The sequence below is a fragment of the Bos grunniens genome, chromosome 25 (assembly GCF_055505025.1).
Source record: "Bos grunniens cultivar Pamir isolate PY7600 chromosome 25, Bosgru_T2T1.0, whole genome shotgun sequence".
In the NCBI taxonomy this organism is placed as follows: domain Eukaryota; kingdom Metazoa; phylum Chordata; class Mammalia; order Artiodactyla; family Bovidae; genus Bos; species Bos grunniens.
Window position 1 is genome coordinate 3,885,477 of NC_141189.1, and position 21,220 is coordinate 3,906,696.

Sequence of the window (21,220 nt, forward strand, 5' to 3'; positions counted from 1 at the left end):
CTCCTCCCTTTTCCTCCCCCCTCCCCCAGCGTCTGGGCTGAGTGATCAGAATAGAGGAAGATGGTTGTCGCCGCAATCCTGGGCTTTGCAAGGCGCGGTTTAATGGGCCGCCTGTCAGCTTCCTGCTCGCGGGAGGAGGTGACAAGCCGAGCGAGCCGGCAAGGGCCGGGGGCCCGGCGGGCTGCGCCCCGCGCCCGGGGCCCCCCGGCTCCCCACCTCCCCCGAGGCGCGCCTTCTAGAACGCGCGGTGGAAGACGCCAAAACGGACAAGGGCGGCTTTTTCCCTCCTCCCCCCACCTCGCTTTAAAACAAAGCAGCGATTCATTCCCTCTCCCCGAACAGCGCGGTTGGGTGGGATGGGCTGGCGAGAAGGCCGTTTTCCTAGCCCTGGTCTGCGGGTTCCTCCCTGAAACGCGGTGTCAGATGGTTACTGATTAATATTTTGGAGAGGCCGCGGCGGCGGGCAGCGGGTGAGTTTCTAATCTTCTAAAAGGGGGTTCCTATAGAAACGCGGGCCAGGGCGCGCCCCCCGCTCGCCCCGGCCGGGATTGCGGCGCTTTGCCTCGCGCCCCTCCCCAAAGGCTCTCTTTGCGTGGGCGCTCTCCTCCCTTTCTCTCTCCCCCCGACCAAAAAAAAAAAAAAAAAAATCAGAGCAGAAAAAAGGATTAGATCGGCTGAGCGCGAACTGACTCCCTCTCGATTCTGACATTTCAGCCTATTAGCATTTCTCCACGGGGCCTTCTGAAACCTATTAAAGTGTAATATTAAAAACCTCTTGGCTGGGGGCCTCTCTCGCCTTCCATCCGCCGCGCCCCCTCCAGGGAGGGCGAGACCGGGAAAAAAAAAAAAATCTGTTGAGCTCAGAGGAAGCAGCAGCCAAGCCCAAAAAGTGCTTGGCTGGCCGCAGCGGCCGGAGGGGGAGGGGAGCCCCATTCCCCCAGACTTTGTACTTTTATTTTGCGCTTTCAGCAAAATCCTTTCTGGGTTGAGTAGCCGGGAGCTGCCCGCGGCAACCTACTTGGCTGCGGGCGCGAGGAGTGCGGACGCGGTCGTAGGGGCCGTCCTGGGCGCCCGCACCCTCCGCAGCTCCGCAGGAACCCGTGCCCAGCTAGGCATTACGTACCCTCGAAAGGAAGCTTGGAGGGGCAGAAATCCTTTCCGATCCTGCCTCAGAGGCCGACCGTGGTGATTAGATTTTAATTAAAACAAGAGAAGCCCGCTCTTTCGCCCCTCGCTGCGGACTCAGCGTTTTTGCATCGTTCGTTCGTTTTTTTTTTTTCCCCCAATCCATTTTTAAGGCAACTTTTCTGGAGGAGGGGGATAATGAGCTAGTTCGCGCCCATTCGTTCTATTTTCTTTACTCCACTTTTAGAAAAAGAAGGGGGTAGGCTTGGAGAGCGAACTGGGGGTGTCTTAATTTAATTCCAGTATAAATTTTGGGGGGAAAAAAAAAGTTCAGCCTCTTGAGGGCAGTTTCAAGTTGCCCTTCCTGGAGCCTCCTGCGCTGGTTTCTAGGCTGCCCTCTTTTGGAAGCTGGAGCTCTGCGTGCTGGGGGGAGGGGGGGCGGGGAGGAGGGGAGAGAAGGAAAGAAAGCCTCGAAAATAGCGGGAGCCGAGGGGAAGGAGTGGCGGAGCAGGGCAAGCAGGTCTCAGTGGCGGCCGGGGCGGCCGGAGGCTCCCACTGCAGCCCCGGGACGGCCGGGAGCACAGACCGAGAGGAGAGGGGGGTTAGAGAAAGGAGGTATTATGTTGTGTGCCTTGGGGGAGGGGGGTGACTGCAGAAGTAAAGTAAATGCAGCTGAGCTGCGCGAGGCTGCTGGAAGCCAAAGCCGGGGAAGGGGCCCTGCGTGGGGGCGCAGCCCGGGTGGGCGCCGAGTGTCTCCAGTCTTATCCAGAGGCCTTTGTGGGTTCCTAGTAAACCCTCCTACTCCCGAGCCCCCATCGCTCAGTGTTCAGACCCCAAACACTTATCCTCCATCCCAACACCCCCACCCGGGATCTGGAATGTTTTTCTTTGTTTTAACGCTCAAGAAAAAAAAAAATGTCGAGAGAGTTGGGGTAGGGATTACAAAGGGCTTGCGGGGGTGGAAAAAAACAAAAGCCTATTTTTATAAATGTTTAATGTTTTCACCCCTGGATGCTCCAAGACGCCGTAATTGTGCCGGCGCGGTATGTGTGCCATAAATCATTTAGTTGCTAATAAAAATTGTGCCTGTTTGCCCTGGATTTGCCAATGGCGTCTGCATTTTCCAAGTGTGCGCCTGGTCGGCGTGGCGAACCAAGCCTGCATTTCATTAGGGCCGAGGTTCGGGGGGCAAGCGTAAGTCCCCTCCCCTCCCCATACCCCGGACCGCTGTGGGCTGCAGCCCCCTTGTGCCGCCCTCCCCGCGCATACCCGCGGCCCGCAGAGCCCCTAGCCAGAGCTGCCCGGGTGTAGGGCCTGGGAACCCAGAGGTGGCAGCGGCGGCTTCTGGCTCGCCGGACAGATCGTGCGGGGCAGTGCCGGGTCTCCGAGCTACAGCGCGGGTCGGGGTGCGGGCCGGCCGGGCCGACCTGCGTGCGTCCGGATCTTTGCCCCTCTCCGCCGGCGCCCCGCCGCCCGTACTCGCCGGGTAAACAGGCGGCTGGGAGCCATCTTAAGGGCGGCGGACGGATCCCAAATAGAGAGGTGGGCGCAGTCCAAACTGCTTTCAAGACCCCCCGCCATTCGTAGGGGGCCTCGGGGGCACCCCCGGCCGGCACTCGCGGTCTGGGGTAACACGCTTCCCGCTCTGGTGGCCACACTCAACATAAACCCGGGCCTGGACGCCCCGCGTGGAGCGGGTCAGAGCGCGCGGGCTCCGCAGTCCTCCCGGGTCCAGCCGCCATCTTCCACCCCTCCCCCCCGCATACTTGTGTTTACTTGGCAGGATCCGTGGCCAAAGAAGAGTGTGTTGACGCAGTGTGTGTGCGCGCGTGTGTTTTGTACTGGCTGGGCGGAAAATCGGCTGAAGCGGGGAACCTCCTCGCAACCCCAAACCTCAGTCCCCCGGAGGACCCGCCCAGGCCCGCGCTGTTGTCCGCGGTTATCCCCGGGACCGCCAGAGCCGAGGCCTTTTGTACGTTCCCGGGTCTCCAGTTCGGTGGACGCAGCCCGACTGACAATATTCTTTCGCTTTGTTTTAAAACCAAAGGACAGGCCAACGTTGGACTCAGCGCTCCCTGGCCGCTCCTTTGTCGCGGCGCGGGCTGAGCGTTCCGCGCTTTGGGGCAATCCTGCCCAATTCAGGGTCAAACCCTGCGCTCCCCGGAATGCTGGTGTGGCTGGCCGCAGGGACGGCATTCTCCCCCGACCTCTTTCCCCACCCCACCCCCCACGAAAAGAAAGCATCGTTTCCTAGGCGAGGACACCCGAGCCACCTCCACCACTTGCCCCAAGCCGCTTTGGGCAGTGGGACCGAACTCCCCGCGCTCCACCAGCCTCTCCATGAAGGCAGCCCCGGGAATTCGCCGGCCTCCGCTGCCCGCTTGGGAAGCCGTGTCGCAGTCTTTTAAGCGCCTGTTTCCAGGTTCCAGATCCGACGACCAGGGAGCTCCTGGCCCGGGTACTGCTAAAACCCGGAGAGGCCCCGCCCGGGAAAGCCAGGCTCACCATCCCCTTGCCGGGACTGGCCCAGTCACGACTCGGCGCCGAGCCGAGCTTCGACCAGTCCCGCCGAAATCAGTCCCGACCCGCCGGAAACCTAAGGATGCCTCGCCAGAGCCCGGAAAGCCGCAGGGGCCGGGACGAACTGCACACAGAGCCGGGACCCCAGAGCGTCTGGCCGGCCGACCGGGTCCCGCGGATCCCTGCGGCGCTCGGCTCCGCCTCCAGCCCTGGCCTCTTCCCCAGGCCGGGTCGGGTCTTCCACTCGACTGCTTGGCTTTAAGGGGACGGAGACAGTCTCCGGCGCGGGGGGCCGGCTGGGGCCATAAATCTGGGCGCGGGGGGGAGGGGGGCCTCCTTCCCACTGCCTGGGCCGGTATTCCCGGTGAGGCCGGCGTCTGGACCGCACCGGACACCCTGTCCTCCAGGTCAGGGCCTGGGGGCCCTGAGATTAAGCAGGGAGTCAAGTCAGAAATTTCCCTGCGGCCGCGGGACTCTGAGGGGGCCTGGGCGTCCCCTGACCGCTCCCTGGGGTAGGGGCGCCCAGCGACGCGCTTACTACTTGGAAGGCGAGGTGAGGCTGCGGTGGGCGCGCACCGCCACCCGCCGGCGCGCCTGCCTGAGCCCAGTTCGGGCTCTGTGCGTGCCATCCTGGGGCGACGACTGGGTCACAGTGGCTTCTCAGAACTCAGCCTCCCAGCGCGGACTCTGCGGCCATTCTGGGCCACCCTTCTGCCCTTGGAGCGCTCTCTGGGTGCACCATGTGGGGAGGGGGACTTTTTGTGTGCATCGAGGACCAAAAGGGGTCTGCAGGCGCCTCGCCTGTAGGCAAAGGGCTCATCTGGTTCCCCAGCCAGTGCCAGCCCCATCTCCTCTTTGCTATTCCCTGTCTGGACCCAGTTCGGCCCCCTCGTCAGCCACCCTCTTTGTCGAAAACAGGCGAACCAGCGGGAAAGCAGGAATGGGTCCAGCGCTGGAGGCAGCCGGCAGGGGCGGCAGTCTTTCTACCCCAGGCAGGAGCAGGGCGGGTAGAGGGGGCCTGATCCAGATGGGGTGGATTTGCAATAATAACGCTTAATGTCACCAGCTTTGTCTGTCTCTTTGCCAGAGGGGCGGGGAACAGGCCTTCGCACAGTGCTCTGCAGCCGACCAGCAGGCAGAGCACTCTATTCATCAGGACAGCCGCCTCTGGACAGCCTCCTGGACTTTGGTGGGGACAGCCGCCGAAGGGGGAGGCGTTCACACACACACACACACCACTTACACACTCACCGTGCCTCCTGGGATCCTCCCTGTGCCAGCGACACGACAGCAAACTGGCACGTGGAAGATGCCGGAGGCGGAGGGTTTGGAAACCTCGCTGCGAAATACTCACCCAGGGAGCTTCGGCTCCTTCCTAGAATTTCTAAAAGCACAAGTGAAGGGAACGAGGCCTCCGGGCCGAGCCCAGAAGATTTTGAGCGCTCCCCTTGGCGGTGGGAACGCAGCCTGGGAGTGGAGAGGCGGCTGAGCCGCATTCCGGCCGCGCCTCCCCCGGCCCCAGCCCCGTGGGGCCTCAGGAAGCGCCTCGGAAAACAAAGGGCTGCGGTTTCAGCCCAAGGTTAAAGTCCACCGCGAGCGTCGTGTGTGTGTGTGTGTGTGTGTGTGTGTGTGTGTGTGTGTGTGTGTGTTCGTCGTGTGTGTGTGTGTGTGTTCGTCGTGTGTGTGTGTGTGTGTGTGTGTTCGTCGTGTGTGTGTGTGTGTGTGTGTGTGTTTCCCCCCAGAATCCAAGAGCGATAGTGTTTCTCCAAATAAACCGCCAATAAATCAGCCTGGGGGCCGCCTGCTAAGGAGCTCTGCTGACCTTGGGGACTGGATCTTCTGCTAGACCCGTTGGGGGACAGGCACGGGGAGGGGCCCCGCTTACCAGCCGAGCCCCCTCCCACTCCGCAGAGGAGCAGAAGAAGGACTGGCCAAGAGCATTCAGGGGCACTTACTGGGGACTAGTGTGCCCAGGGGATGGGACAGCTGTGGTTATTTGCAGGGGGGGTGGGGGGCTGGCAGTATTTGGAGGGTAAGGCTGACCACGTGTCCATTGAGCGCCTAGGGTCCCCACACTGTTCTAGGCACCCAGGGAAGGGACACCGGGCACAGGCAAGGCCTCTGTGGGGGCCTTCTTTGTCTGGGTGTGCCTGGGTGTGTTCCACAAGCCTGTGTGTGCGCCTATGACTAATGGGATTTATGTATGTCAGCGGCCAGGGTGACTAATGGAGGGCTTGGCAGCCTGTGTGCTTGAGGCGGGGGGGGGGGGGGGGGGGGGGGGGGTGCTGCACCTCTCGATGGGGAGTCAGTGCCCCCCAGGGGCTGCCCGCCCGTCTCCTCCAGGTCCTCTTCTGCTGCCGGCTGGCAGCTCCATTTGGGCCTCTGAACCCCGACCCGGCAGGCCTGTGCATGCTGAGAGCTCCGGAGTAAATTCCGCGGGCAGCCTGGCCCCCCAGAGGCGTCTCCGCCCCTGCCCACCGCCCTGCCCCACGTGGCCCCTGCACACCCAGCCCAGCCCACCTGCATCCACAGCAGGACGCTCAGGCTTGCTCTGCCGTCTGAAAATTCCTTCTGCTGCGAACCTCTACTCCGTGCAGGCTTGGACTGCCCTCTGATATGGGTGCTGTCTGGCGCATTTAACAGACCAGAAACCCGAGGTGCAGAAAGCAGCGGTGGACCCACACGGGCGCGGGGCAATGGGGGATACCAACAGGGAGTCCCAGCACCCCGGGAGCCCCAAGCCTGACCACAGCTAGCTGAGAAAAAGTTCACAGCCGACTGCACTAACCCAGCCTGCCACCCCACTCCTGCCTTACCTTGTCCACCCTCTCCACCTTCTCCTGGGGCCCCTCTCCTGCCCTCGCCTGGGACGGGGAGGCAACAGGGGTCAGAGGTTAATGGGAGCCCCTTTGGCCTGGGCCTGGTAGGGGCAGGGTAAGGTCAGGCTGACTGAAGGAGCCTGGTCCCCATTCCCGGCTGGGAGGGCTCTTTGGTCAGGAGTTCAGGGGCCCTGGGGCTCCCTTTACCTAGAGGAGCTCGGACTCAGCACGTCCTTGGAGATTCCCACCTCCCGTCTCCCTAGGGGTCTCCTGGTCTGACACACCACCCCAGTCTGGGCATTCCTCCAGATATTCGTTCTGCTACTTACACATACCTTCTGTTGCACACGTCTGTCCCCCTGTTAGAGACACACTCACCCAAACGGTCCCTGGGAGCCACAGAGGCGAGATGCCTTCCTAAGACCACCCAGTCTGGGTGACAACCAGCAAGCCAGATAGGTTTCAACCCAGCTCTGCGTCTTCGTGCTCCTCACCGGTCCTCTGAGGCCAGTGGTGGCCTCTCTAGGGAGGGCACGGCAGGACCAAACCCTGCTTCCCAGGCCTCCCAGGAGCCTCCCACCCCCACAGGCTTCCAGGATGTGCATGCGTGTGTGTGTGTGTGTGTGTGTGTGTCAGTCACACACGAGCCTCTCTCACTCTCTTCACCCCCTCCCTCCTTTTTTTTTTAAGCCTTCTTTGGCATTTTTCTTTCAAGCAGAAAATAAAAACATTTCCCATGGCTACAGCTTTGAAAGCTTCCCTCGCCTTCCTGCCTCTTTCTCACCCCTACCCCTGTCAGTCCATTTCCAGACTCAGCAGAAAGTCAAAAACAAACCCACAAAGATCAAGCCTGACAGGTCCCCCCCCTTCCCGTGTCCCTCCACTTTCCCTGCCTGTCTTGGTCTGCCCCACCCCCACACACATGCACGCACGCACTCACATACTTTCTGCAGCCGCAGGGAGTCTCTTAAGAACCTTCTAGAGCCACCCTGCCAGAAAGGCCTGCTTATGAGGTTTCTCCTGCTGGAAATATGTGGCTTCTCCCCCACCCTCCTCTGTCCAGCCCAGCTCACCTGGCCCGGCTCCCCTGGACCTTCCTCGTGGAGCCCCTCTGCCGTGCGTTGAATACCTCCCCACCAAAATTCATGTGTTCAAATCCTGACCCCCAGTACCTCCAAGTGTAACATTACTTGGAAATAGGGTCATTGTACCTAGTGACGATGAGATCATGCTGGAGGAGGACTGGTGTCCTCATAGAACGGGACACAGACAGAGGCAGAGGCCAGGAAGACATCCTGCCCCTTAGTCCAGAAGGAACTGACGCCGCCCGCACCTTGACCTTGGGCTTCCCGCCTTCAGAACTGAGAGAATCCATTTCTGTGGCTTCAGTCAATGGCCTTTTGTTATACCAGCCTTAGCAAACCAATATACCAGCCCAGTCTTTCTTTTTCTTTTTTTGAAGGATCTTGGTTCCCCAACCAGGGATTGAACACACAACCTTGGCAGAAGCAGCACAGAGTCCTAACCACTGGACTGCCAGGGAATTCCCATACCATCCCAAGAGTCAGGCCTGAAACGAATGAGCAGAAGTGGCCCAGCATCTAGAGGGGGGAACGGGTTGCAGCCAGTAGTCCCCAGGGGGTCAGATCTCCTGTTGTTCATGGTGCATCGTCAGAATGGGCTAGGTTATGCGGCAGTGACAAAAATCCCCAATATCTCAGTAGTTCAACACAGCTCCTACGAATGTGTTCTCCCCAGCACGTGGTCTGCTCTGAGCCTGGGCAACCCTCCAGGGCAGCTGAACTCCATGTGGTGACTCAGCATCCCAGGCCACTTAGATTTCCTGAGTTGTCCACCTCCATGTAAGGTCATCCCGGGGAAGAGAGGATCATCATAGAGGACTCTCACTGCCAGAGCATTTATCATTCCCTGTATTTATTCCCTTGTGTTTGTTTAACAAATACGTACACGTCAGGATCTGTGCTAGGGCCTGATGATAAAGTGAACACGATGAACCAGAATTCCCCTCCCTGTGGGGCTTCCAGTCCAGAGAAGGGGACAGCTGGTTAACAGAGAGCCCTGAGCCTGGTGAGCGCTGCCAAGGAGAAAGTCCAGGAGCAGCAGGAGGAGCCACATCACATGGGGCCTCCACCTAAAACAAGAAAGAGAGGTTTTAAGTGGGCCCCAGGGACTTCCCTGGTGGCTCTGGTGTTAAAGAATCTGCCTGCAATGCGGAAGACCTGGGTTCGACCCCTGGGTTGGGAAGATCCCCTGGAGGAGGGAATGGAAACCCACTCTAGTATTCTTGCCTGGAAAATCCCCACAGACAGAGGAGCCTGGCAGACTACCGTCCATGGGGTTGCAAGCAACTGAGCGACGAAGCACAGGGACTTCCCTGGTGACCCAGAGATGAAGAATCCACCTTCCAATGCCCGGGATGTAGGTTCAATCCCTGGTCAGAGAACTAAGATCCCACATGCTTCGAGGCAACTGAGGCCACACGCCTTAACCACTGAGCCCACACACGACAGCGAAGGTCCCTCCTGCTATCAACTAAGAACTGACGAGGCCAAAAATAAATAAATTGATATTTTTTTTAGTAAAAAGGGGGCTTCCCTAGTGGCTCAGTGGTAAAGAATCCACCTGCCAATGCAGGAGACACAGGTTCCATCCCTGATCCGGGAAGATCCCACATGCCACGGAGCAGCGAAGCCTGTGCACCCCAACTATTGAGCCTGTGCTCCAGAGCCCAGCTTGTGCTCTAGCAGCCTGGAAGCCGCAACCACCCAGTTCGCGTGCCTTGACTACTGAAGCCTGAATGTCCTAGGTGGATCAAGGACCCCCTCCCTCCCTCTCAATTTTTAATTATCTTCCCATTGGCCCCATCCTCTCCGGCGAACCTCCATTTTCTCTGTGTGGTAGGCGATGGCCACGTGCAGCGAGCAAGAGGCAATTCCCCAGCAGCTTATCCAGAAAGATGGAAACGCTGGACAGAAAACAGACTGCCAATAAGCTGTCTTCCCATCACGCTCTTCTCTAAGGGCAAGATCTAATCAGACCTGAGGAATGACTGATGGATGAGATTTTTCCACAAAGCCTTGCCCCAGAGGCAGAGCTTCACCGGGGGTGGGGCTTGTACCAGCTGCAAACCTGGAGGCTTTCCCCAGTCCCTCCCCTGCCTCGGCCTCCCCCTTCTCCCCTTCTCCTCCTCCTCTCTGGTTCTCTCTCTGCCAGCCCCTCACCACACCCCGCCCACACCGGATCACCAGGTCACAGTTCCAGCTCCAGATGATAAAACGCCACGGCTGCAGGGCCCTGGGGCCAGGCTCCTCGGGTGGCTGTCCTGACACATTGCATCCTCCAAGGACGCGTCCCCTTTCCACGCTGTGACCTTGACATTTCTCCCAGTGGAGGTGGAATCTTGCGTCTCCAACCAGACACGTGAAGTGATACCGTGACTTCCAGAGCAAGGTCAGAAAAAGAAGACACGGTGTCACCCCTTCCGTGGTGGGGTTCAAACTCAATGCTGTCTGTCCCTAGCCAGGCTGTCTGTGCTGGGGGCTGCTGATGGAATGACCCTGGAAGGAAGCAGGAGGGATCTGAGGAGCCAGCCGACCTGGGTTCAAGCCCGATTCTGCCATTCACTTGGTATGTGACATTTATAAGCCGTTTCCCCTCTCCGAGCCTCAGTTTACCTGGCTGTAAAGTGGAGCTCCTTTCCTGAGATCAAGCAGGAGGGCTGTGCTTACAATGAGCTTGCAGCTGGGCCTGAAACACACACGGTTCTGAACGCTCATAGGCACTCAGGTAGCCGGGGGCACAGAAGCCCCGTGCTCCAGGTGACCACCGCCTCACTCCCTCTACCAGCAGCTGGGTACTGAGCAGGTGCTCAGGAGAGGATGGGTTCCCAGCTGGCAATGCGTGGACTGTGGTCAGCCCTGTCCCCAGGTCACTGCCCCAGCAATTTTTGACCAGGGCACAACTGAAGTCAGCTCTGTTGCTGGCCTGGGGCCGCCATGCCAGCGGCCACAAACTAGGTGGCTGTTGTCGTTCAGTCACTATGTCGTGTACGACTCTTTGCGACCCCATGGACTGCAGCACGCCAGGCTTCCCTGTCCTACACCATCTCCCAGAGCGTGCGCAAACTCATGTCCCTTGAGTCGATGACGCTGTCCAGTCGTCACCCTCCGTCACCCAGACAGCAGAAATTTACTCTGTCACGGTTCAGGCCAGAAGTTCAAAGTCAAGGTGTCAGCACAGCTGGTTCCGTCTCCAGAACCGTGGTGGAGAATCTGCTCTGGGCCTCTCTTCCAGCTTATGGCGGCGGCCAACGTTCTTGGCATTTCTTGGCTTAGAAAGCCGCTTTACTCTGACCTCTGCCCACCTCGTCGCAAGGCTGCCCACCCTCTGTCTGCGTGCCCTTACCTGGCGACCCTCTCTGAGCGGTTCTGTCTCTGGGTTTCTTCTATTTGTTTGTTTATTTCGGCCGCACCAGGTATTCCTGGCTGTGCACCGGCTTTCTCTAGTTGTGGCGAGTGGGGGCTCCTCTCTGGTTGCTGCTCGGACTTCTCGTGGAGGTGGCTTCTCTTATTCCGGACCACAGGCTCTAGGGGCAGCCAGCTCATGGGGCTCTAGGGCACAGGCCCAGGAGCTGTGGCACACGGCCGTCGTTGCCCCAAGGCGTGTGGCATCTCCCTGAACCAGTGATCGAACCCATGTCCCTGGCATTGACAGACGCATTCTTAACCACTGAACTGCCAGGGAATCCTTGCCTCCTCTGTATTTATTTATTTATTTATTTTGGCTGGATCTTCCCTGCCGTGTACAGGCTTTCTCCAGTTGTGGTGAGTGGGGGCCGCTCTTTGCTGCCGTGTCCGCAGGCTTCTCATGACGGAGCTGGCTTCTCTCGTCTAAGCTCACTGGTGCGGTAGCTGTGGAGCACGGGCTTAGTCGCTCTCTGGCACGTGGGATCTTCCCAGAGCAGGGGTCGAAGCCGTGTCCCCTGCACTGGCAGGTGGCTTCTTAATCACTGGGCCACCAGGGAAGTCCTCATCTCCTCTCCTCACAAGGCCACCAGTTGTACTGGATTAAAGGCCCACCCTACTCCAGTGTGACCCCCCCTTAACTGATGACATCGGCAATGACGCTCTATCTCAATAAGGCCGCATACTGAGGTTCCAGAGCACAGGACTTGAACACATCTTTGTGGGACACAGAATCCCACCCGCAACGCTGACCTTGACCTACGCCTTATCCCAGAGCCAGGACACAACCGGAAGCCCCTCCCACAGAAGCCCAGCTGCGAGGCGGGAGAGGAGGCTGAGGTCTCTTAGTGTAGGGGCAGCGCACACACTCCCCTCCTAATGGGGGGGTCTGCAATCAGAAGCTGCCGTGACTTGGAGGGCTTCCCTTGGTCAGGGCAGGCGGGAGGGGCAGGAAGTCGTGGCCCACCCAGCAGCCCTTGACTAGAGTGAGGGCATCCACGCCCCCTGCCAGGTTCTACATGGTCTCCAGGGTCCCCAGCACGCTAAGCCCTGGTGGGGGCAGGGAGAGATGGACTAGGAGTTTGGGGCTGGTTAGCGGGTGCAAACAGTCTCATTTAGAATGGATAAATAAGTTCCTCCTGGACAGCACGGGGAACTATATCTGATCTCCAGAGAGAAACCATAATGGAAGAGACTATTAGAAAAAAGAATGAGGACGTCCCTGGTGGTCTTGCCTCTTACACGGCCACAGATGACCCTGGCTAAGACGCTGCCAATGCAGGGGGCCCAGGTTCGATCGATCCCTGATCAGGCAATTAGAATCCCACATGCTGCAACTAAGATCTGGCACTGCCAAATAAGTAAAAATAAATATTAAAGAAATAAATTACCCTCCTTGAAAAAAGAATGCATGTATGTGTGTAACTGAGTCACTTGGCTGTACAGCAGAGATTGGCACAGCATTGTAAATCAACTACAGTCCAATTTTTTAAAAAATGATAAAGGATTTCCTGGTGGTACAGTGGTTAAGAATCCACCTGCCAAAGCGGAGGACACGGGTTCGATCCCTGGTCTGGGAAGAGTCCACGAGCCTCAGAGCAACTAAGCCCATGTGCCACAAGTACTGAGCCCACGTTCTGAAACTGTTGATGCCGCGCACCCTAGAGCCCGTGCTCCGCAGCCAGAAGCGCCACTGCAGTGAGAAGCCCGCGAGTCGCAACTCAAGACTGCGTGCAGCAGCAAAGACCCAGGCAACCAAAAAACTAAAAATATCAACGAATAAGCGATTTTTAATGATCAAAACCCAATTGCACACCTTGTTCTGGCTGTTTCCTTGCCTGTGTCACTCCCCTATCTTTCTTGGGCAGCCCCCCGAATAAACTGCCGGCGCCCACATCCTGAATGCAGGGATCCGCCTCTGGGGTCCCTTCCTATGGCCACCTGCCGCTGACCCTGCTTCAGTCACATCGTCTCCACCTCCGAGGGGCCAACAGGGGCTCAGAAAGGGCCACCTCTGCCTGGATCACTGAGGCTGCAGCTGGCAAGCAGAGGTCCTCCTGAACGGCCTTTGCTGGTCTGCCCGGGTGTGGTGTGGGCGACCGCACTGCTATGCCTTGGAATCTTGTTACGACGTGGAGACGGAGGTCCAGGTTGGGGAAGGGACACATCCAGGGTCCCAGGGCGGAATGGTGATAGACGATGGGGAGGGACTTGAACTCGGATCTCTCGGGAGCTCCAGTCAAGATGAGAGAGTAGGGCCTTCCCTCATGGCCCAGTGGTTAAGACTTCACCTGCCAACACAGAGGGTGTGGGTTTGATCCCCGGTCCAGGAACGAAGACCCCACATGCCTTGTGATCGAAAAAACCAAAACATAAAACAGAAACAATATCAAGACTTTTAAAATGGTCCACATAAAAAAAATAATCTTAAAAAAAAGATGGTGGAGTAGGAGGAAGTGAGTTCCACATGGACTCACCTTCTCCCACAAATTCATCAAGAATACATTTATGAATGAAACAGTTCTCACAGAACACATTCTGAACACGCGAAGACGACCTCAAACACCTAAAGGACAAGGAAAATCTCTACATAACCAGGTAGGACAAAAGGCAGGGCGGGGATAAAGAGGAAGCAGGATACAACCCGCGCCCCTGAGAGGGAGCTGAAAAACAGGTCTCTGACCATCTTTTCCCTCCCGATGGTCCCCATCATCCCTCCTGCAATTGTCTACAAGCCTAAGAGACTGCTTCAGTCTACCTGGGCCACCACAACAAAGACATTCGTGCTAAATCAGCTGCGTCCTACTCTTTGCGACCCTGTGCACCTACGGAGCCCTCCAGGCTCCTCTGTCCATGGGATTCTCCAGGCAAGAATACTGGAGGGGGTTGCCATACCCTCCTCCAGGGGATCTTCTTGACCCAGGGATCAAACCCAAGTCTCTTTTGTCTCCTACATTGGCAGGCAGGTTCTTTACCACCTGGAAAGCCCCACAACAAAAACAGGGCAACTTAAACCACAGAAGCATATTTCTCACACTTCTGAGGGCCCGACGTCCGAGGTGTCAGCAGGGTTGGTTTCCTCTGAGGCCTCTCTCCTTGGTTTGCAGGCGGCCGTCCTCTCCCTGCGTCTTCACACGGTTGTTCCCCTGCGCATGTTTGTGTCCTGATTCTTCTCATAAAGACACCCATCCTGTTGGATTAGGACTCACCCCAATGACCTCATTTTAATTTAATTGCCTCTTTAAAGTTCCCTTCTCTTGCGACTTCCCTGGGGGTGCAGTGGTTAAGACTCTGCCCTTCCACTGTGGGGGCAGGGGGCACAGGTTGAATCCCTGGTTGGGGAACTGAGATCCTGCATGCCGTGTGGTGCAGCCAAGATAATAAATGAATAAAGGTCCGCCTCCAAATACAGGGCTGCCCTGGTGGCTCAGACAGTAAAGAATCTGCCTGTAATGCAGGAGATCTGGGTTCAATCTCTGGGTCAGGAAGATCCCCTGGAGAAGGGAATGGCAACCCACTGCTGTATTCTTGCCTGAGAAATCCCAAGGACACAGGAGCCTGGTGGGCTACAGTCCATGGGGTTGCAAAGAGTAGGACACGACTGAGTGACTAACACACACACACACACACACACACACTTCAAGGCACTGGGGCTAGAATTTCAACTTATGGATTATGTGGTGGAGTCAGGGGGAATTCAGCCTGTCTTAGTTCATTTGGGCTGCTGTAACAAAAATACCATAGATTGGGTGACTTAAACAGTAGAAATTTATTTCTCCCTAGAAGCAGTTCTAGAGCCTAAAAGTCCAAGATGGAGGCATCGGCAGATTTGGAGTCTGGGGAGCGCCTGCGTCCTGGCTCACAGACGGCTGCTCTTCGCTGTATCTGCACACGGGGAAAGGGACTGGGGACTCTCTAGGGTCTTTCTTACAAGACCACTAACCCCATTCGTTTGGGCTCTACCATCATAACTTCATCAACTCCCTAAGACCCCACCTCCTCATCACCTTTGGGGGTTAGGAGTGCAACATGAATTTGGCGGGGGGGGCGGCCCACAGACATTCAGTCCATAATGCAGCCCAGGGACTTCCCTGATGCTTCAGTGGGTTCGATCCCTGGTCAGGGAAGTAGATCCCATGCGCCACAACTAAAAGTTAACTTGCCGCACTGGAGACCCCACAGGCTGCGGCAGACTCAGCTCAGGCGAATAAAGAAAATACGTAAAAATGATACACGCAGACATGCATGCCATAGCCCATCCCGGAGGCCCCATGCTTTATTATTACTCTCGCCCCATGCCCAGCCCAGTAGACCGCAGTGAAATGTCCACTTGATGAATGAGGGGGATGACGTCATTCTGGCAGGTTTTCAAGGATGAAGAGAAGTTTACTAGACTGAAAAAGCAGAGACAGGCATTCCAGGCTGGAAGATCAGCCTCTGCTTAGGCCAAAAGGGTCCCATCAGGGCCTGGGGGAAGGGAGAGAGTCGGGCAAGGCCTCCTGTCCCAGGCAACTGGCTGTCCTGGGCCAGGACAGGCGACACTGCCCCTGGCCTGCCCACCATGGCCCTGCTGACCGCCTGCCCACGAGCCGTGGTTTGTCCCCGGGGAGCAGGACCCTACCACCTCATCCACGGGAGCCAAGCTCCAAGGATCCCAGGCATCTCTCTTCCCCTTCACGCCTGGGTGGGCTGAGTGTTATTTATTCAAAGGCTCCTTTTATTGGTGTTCTGCTGAGAACACAGGAATTATTCATGGTGGGTTTCGGGTCTATTCCGGTGACAACCACATCTTCATACTCAAGGTACAAATTACGGTGTCAGCTCAATTCACCATCAGTCGGAGCTGTCCCCCAAGCATCAAGCAACAGAGGCTCAGAATGTTCTGGAAGCCCAGTCTGGCTGGAGGCAGCAGGGGCCTAAGTCAACAGGCACGGGGCTGTGGATGGGTGCAAAGGAGGGAGATGGAGGAACAAGCCCCACCTCTGTCCATTTCTCCTCTGTGCGCCTGGTCAGCCTCAGTCTTCTCATCCGTCAAGTGGACACTGATGGGAGTGTTTCACACCGGGAGCCACCCACATGGCCACGCACTGCCGACTGAGCCTGGCACCCTGGCGGCCCGGCTTCGAGGAAGCAGGTGGGGAGCCAATTTGCTGTTCAGTCGCTAAGTCATGTTCGACTCTTGGGAGCCCAAAGGCTGAGCACGCCAGGCTTCTCTGGTTGCCGGCCTTCATCCCCAGGAGTCACCTTGGAGGTGGGTGCCCAGCCCCTGGACATGTCCCAGCAGACCCCACATGGGGCAGGGCTGAGCTGACCCCACCGAGAGCTGCCCAAACTACAGACTCACAAGCGAGATAAGTGCCTGCCACCAGCATTGGGACACGACTGAAGCGACTTAGCAGCAGCAGCAGCATTGGGATGGCTTCTTGCGCGGCCACAGATAACTAAAATGTGGGGGTCAGCTGAAAAGGGCTTCTGAGGATATGCTTCATAAACCCCCCACCAGAGGCCTGCACCCCAGGCCACCCACCTCCCAGACTCGTCCCGTGGGCACCACGGCAGTGGGTGCTAAGGGCTGGTGAACGTTCAGCACAGGTTGCACTGGTTCAGAGCATCTGCTGATCCCTGCGCCTTAAATACTCCCGAGCTGCCACTGAATTCGGACTTGGACAAAGATGGGCAGTGACCTACCTTTATGGGGTGTATATACAGACACGGTAAATGGGAAGAGCCTCAAAAGCATAACAAAAGGAAATGGTGGGGATTTTCCTGGTGGCCTGCCAAGGCAGGAGACACGGGTTCAATCCCTGAGCCAGGAAGATCCACTTGCAACTAAGCCTGTGCACCATAGCTACTGAGCCTGTGCTCCGGAGCTGGCAGCAAGGGAGGCCTGTGTGCTTAGCGCCCGTGCTTGGCAACAAGGAAGCCACTGCAATGAGAAGCCGGAGTACCGCAGCTAGAGAAAGCCCGCACACAGCAACGAAGACCCAGCCTGCCCAAAAAAAAACTAACTAAATAAAATTATACAAAAAAAAAAAAAAAAGAGTAAATTGTCCTAGACTTCCCTGGCAGTCCACTGGTTAAGACTCTGCCTTTCTACTGCAGGGGGCACAGGTTTGATCCTTGTCAGGGAAGTTCGTCATGTCTAATTCTGTGGCCAAAGTGAAAAAAAAAAAAGTAAACTGTGGGGAAAGAATTAGAAAGCAATGAGGTCTGAGTCCTCACCATCTTTGTTTTCCATGTAGTTTGCTTAACTGAAAGTTTCTATCTTCTAACTTTCTGGGGGGTGTACGGGCCATGAGGGACCCTAGTTCCCTGACCAGGGATCGAACCTTCGTCCCCTGCATTGTGAGGTGGATTCTTAACCACAGGATTGCCAGAGAAGTCCCCCTGATCTCTTCTTAAAGGATACCACTCACGCTGGATTCGGGTCCACCCTAAGGACCCCCTTGCACCTCGTGTGTAGGCTTGGTCATTCAGGCGTGTCCAACTCTTTGCGGCCCCATGGGCTGTAGCCCGCCAGGCTCCTCTGTCCATGGGATTCTCCAGAAAAGAATACTGGAGCTGGTTGCCATTTCCTCCTCCAGGGGATCTTCCTGACCCAGGTCTTCACCCAGATCCTCCTCCACCGAGCCATCCACCTGGAGGAGCCTGGCATGTGGCCGGGAAGGTAGGCAGGGGCCCAGATAGCCCCAGAGTGGGGGCCAGTGTGGACAGCCGTCCACATCTGGGGAGGTTCTTTGTGGCCAGTGTCAGCTTTAAAACACGCCCCCACCAAAAGGTGGATTGTGCATCCCCGCTCTGAACAAGAGCAGGCCCAAGACTTCTTTGACCAAAAGAACAGGGCGGAAGCATGGCCTCTGGGATCCGAGGCTGGGTCGGGAGAGACCACATGCTTCCACGCGGCTGTCCACACGTTGGGGACAGGCAAGAGAGGGGTCTGAGGATCCTGGGGCCACCAGGTTGGTTGCAAGGAAGCCCCGGCCACATGGAGAGGCCACAAAGCGGGGCCCCAGCCCAGAGCCTCTGCTGGGCCCCCACCTCCACCAGCATCACCTGCCTGCCCCACCGGCCTTCCTGGGTCCAGCCCACAGAGCTCTCAGATGACTGCCAGGAACTGCCCAGCACCTTCCTGATTTCCTGACCCTCAAAATCCTGAGTCTAGTAAAGCTGGGGCTGCGTGCTACTCTTTGTACCGACTGGTGGCACAGCCATTGCAACCAGAGAGACCGCTGTGCCCAGTGTGGGATAAGGCTGAAAATGGGGTCAGGGCAGGGCTTCCCTGGTGGTCCACTGGTTGAGACCCTGCACTTCCAATGCAGGGGGCACAGGTTCGATCCCTAGTTGGGGAACCAAGATCCCACATACCACTCAGCCAAGAAAACGGGGTGAGGATGGCCCAGGGGCCACTCGTGTAAAGAACCCGCCTGCCAACGCAGGAAACATAAGAGACATGAGTTCAATCCCTGGGTCGGGAAGATCCTCTGGAGGAGGGCATGCCAACCCACTCCAGCATTCTTGTCTGGAGAACCCCTTGGACAGAGGAGCCTGGTGGGCTAAGTCCATGGGGTCACAAAGAGTCGGACACAACTGAGCACGAAGATGGCCAGGCCAAGTCAAGTGCCTTTCTGCCACCCCTGGCTGGGTGAACCCGCACCAGTCTGATTTGCTAGCATCCTGGAGAGAAAGCCGGCCACAAGGCTGATGCCTGCAGGGTGGGGGACCTCTCTTGGGTCTCAGCAGGTGCTGCTCCTGGGAGAACGACCCCACCCTCACCCCAGACAGGGCCTCCGTGGGAGCCAAGCAGCCTGTTGGGCAAGTGACAGCCCCGGGTTCTCTCCACGTCTACACCCACCGCCGCCACACCAACACCCGCCCGACCCACAGCGTCTCAGACGCAGGGCGGTGGGGCCAAGGCAGCCTGGCCAGGGGCCCTGGCTAAAAATAGCCGTCACCAGCCTTTATTGTGTCTGCAGCGTGGCTCTGCCCACCCGGCTCCTCTCAGGCTGCTTTGATGTTGGTATTTAAACATCACGCGGAGAACCTGAGCCTTCCCAGAGCATGGCTGACACCCGCGTGCACACACGTGTGTGCACACCCCCCACACACACCTGCTCCTCCAAGAAGCCGGTAGGGGTCACTCCAGAGCAGCCCCCCCTGCACATCTGGGCCAGTGTGCGGGGGCCGTGGTAACTCAGCCCCACACTGGGCAGCTTCGAAGGACAGACACGAGCTCACTCCCAGTCTGGTGGCCAGGAGTCTTCGATCAAGGTGCCAGCAGGGCCTGCTCCCTCTGAAACCTGCAGGGGTCCTTCCCGGCCTCTCCCCCGGCTCCTGGGGGTGCCTGGTGCCCCTTCCATGGTGTGGAGTCACTCCAATCTCGACCCCGGCCATCACACGGTCTTCCCATGTTTCTGCTTCCTCCTCTTCGTTTAAGGACACCAGTCACACTGAATTAGGGCCCACCCTAACGCCCTCATCTTAACTGGATGGTCTCTTTGAAGACCTGACTCCCCAGTAAGGTCATGCTCACCGGTAATGGGCAGCAGGTGGGGGTTAGGACTTCACTAGATCTTTTCTGTGGGGGACACAGTTCAACTCACAAAAGCATTCTCCAGGGACTCCCCTGGTGGTCCAGTGGTTACGACTTTGCCTTCCAATGAAGGGGATGAGGGTTCAAACCCTGGTCAGGGTGCTAAGATTTCACAAGCCTCTCGGCCAAAAAAACAAAACATAAAACAGAAGCAATATTATAACAAATTCAAAAAAGACTTTAAAAACTGTCCACATCAAAAAATTTGTAAAAATAATAATAATAATAAAACAAGAAACATTCCTCAGATGGTTCTGAGTCCAGGCTCCCCCTCCTCGGCAGGTGCCTCTTTGTGACTCCTAAGGCCCCTTGATGCCCAATCCCAGCCTGGACTCAGGTGTCCCCTGCCCAATTGTAGGAGTCTTAGGGCAGAAATGGCCGTGTTCCTCTCTGCCCCCAGGTGCTACATGGTACCCAGAAGTGCTCCTGGCGGGGAGCGGGGGTGGGGAGGCAGGTTAGCTCAGTAGCATATTCACCTCAGACTTTAATGCTATTCTCTTCGCCACTGCCTCACAATCACAATATGGTTGCTGAAGTTCCAGACATTCTATCCCACATCCTCTTATCTTGATCATTTTTGGTGTACATCACTCCAGTTGAACTTTAAACTTCCAGCATCAGTACATCTGAGGGAATTCTCAGCACCCACAGCTTGACTGTGGGAGAGGATTAACACCCTGACGGATGGGAGTTAGTGGATCAGATCAGTGTTTTGCTCCCTAGCCCTTAGGTGGCAGAGCTCGGAGGTATGTGACCTTTGCTATCTCCCAGGGGGCTTGAATGCTGGTTGACCATGGTCACTTACACTCTTTCCCATTCCTATGTCACTTCCCACTTCCCCACAGGGGTTCCCTCACTTTCCTGCAAATCCTCGGCCACAGTCTGCAAGCTGTCCCTGCGAAGGCCAGCCAGGCTGTGGAGGAAGTGGGCCTCTGCTCCCCTGGGACCTGGTTTCCTCATCTGTAAAATGGGACTGAAGATTCCACCTCTTGAAGGCGATGTCCAGGAACCGGCTTGCAGGAAAGGTTGCCGAGACGCAGGGCTTCCGGGGAGCGGGGCACGTGGACCCTCCCTTCCTTTACAGGCCCCTGGTGTCAGCTGAGGCTGTAGCAATGTGAACGAATGAATGAAATGCATGAGTTCAACAACTTTGCGGGTTCTGTCTTTCTTCCCTCCCACCTGCCCAACCTCCTGCCTGAGAGTTTACTGGGGACAGTGGGGCGAGGGGACCAATGAGGACCTAAGAGGGCGGCGAGGGCTTCCCTGGGGGCTCTGTGGGAAAGACCCCGCCTACCAACGCAGGAGACATGGGTTCAACCCCTGGTCCAGGAAGATCCCACATGCCGAGGAGCAACTAAGCCGGCACAGCTATTAAGGCAGTGCTCTAGAGCCCACGTTCTGCATGAAGGGAAGCCACAGCTCACCTCAACTAGAGAAAAGCCCCAGAAGCACTCCTCTGACTCCCCTCCCTTCACTCCCCCTCCCCTCCCTTCTCTTCCCTCCTCCTCTTCATTCCTCCCCCCCCCCTCCTCCCCCCTTCCCCCTCCTCCCCCACCCTGCCACTCCTCCCCTCCCCACTCCCCCTCCCACCTCTACAAATGCCTTCCAGCTGCCTCCTCCTGCCTGAAATTCCATCTTGGCTCCACCCCAGGGCCTAAAGCTCTGGCCGCCCGGGCTGCACG

General features: G+C 57.4%; 1 protein-coding gene and 2 long non-coding RNA genes across 4 annotated transcripts in view; 1 reads left to right on the forward strand and 2 right to left on the reverse strand.

The window, feature by feature from the left end:
* The window catches only part of TNRC18 (trinucleotide repeat containing 18), a 90,032-nt gene extending 84,856 nt beyond the window's left edge, over nucleotides 1–5,176 (reverse strand). The window contains exon 1 of one of the 2 annotated variants that reach the window (XM_086373789.1): nucleotides 5,000–5,176. Coding sequence is in view for 1 of the 2 variants with exons in the window: in XM_086373792.1 (XP_086229918.1) it covers nucleotides 5,000–5,141 (142 nt within the window). In the remaining variant the exon portion in view is untranslated. The remainder of the gene's footprint in view (nucleotides 1–4,999) is intronic. The other variant, XM_086373792.1, reaches the window with a different exon arrangement.
* On the forward strand, nucleotides 111–20,686 carry LOC147344725 (uncharacterized). The gene is made up of 2 exons (XR_015154230.1): nucleotides 111–470; nucleotides 20,384–20,686. It is a non-coding gene; the product is annotated as an uncharacterized LOC147344725 (long non-coding RNA).
* Nucleotides 7,906–20,389, reverse strand: LOC147344726 (uncharacterized). The gene is made up of 2 exons (XR_015154231.1): nucleotides 13,984–20,389; nucleotides 7,906–13,239 (listed from the first exon to the last, which is right to left on the reverse strand). It is a non-coding gene; the product is annotated as an uncharacterized LOC147344726 (long non-coding RNA).
* Nucleotides 20,687–21,220: the final 534 nt, after the last annotated feature.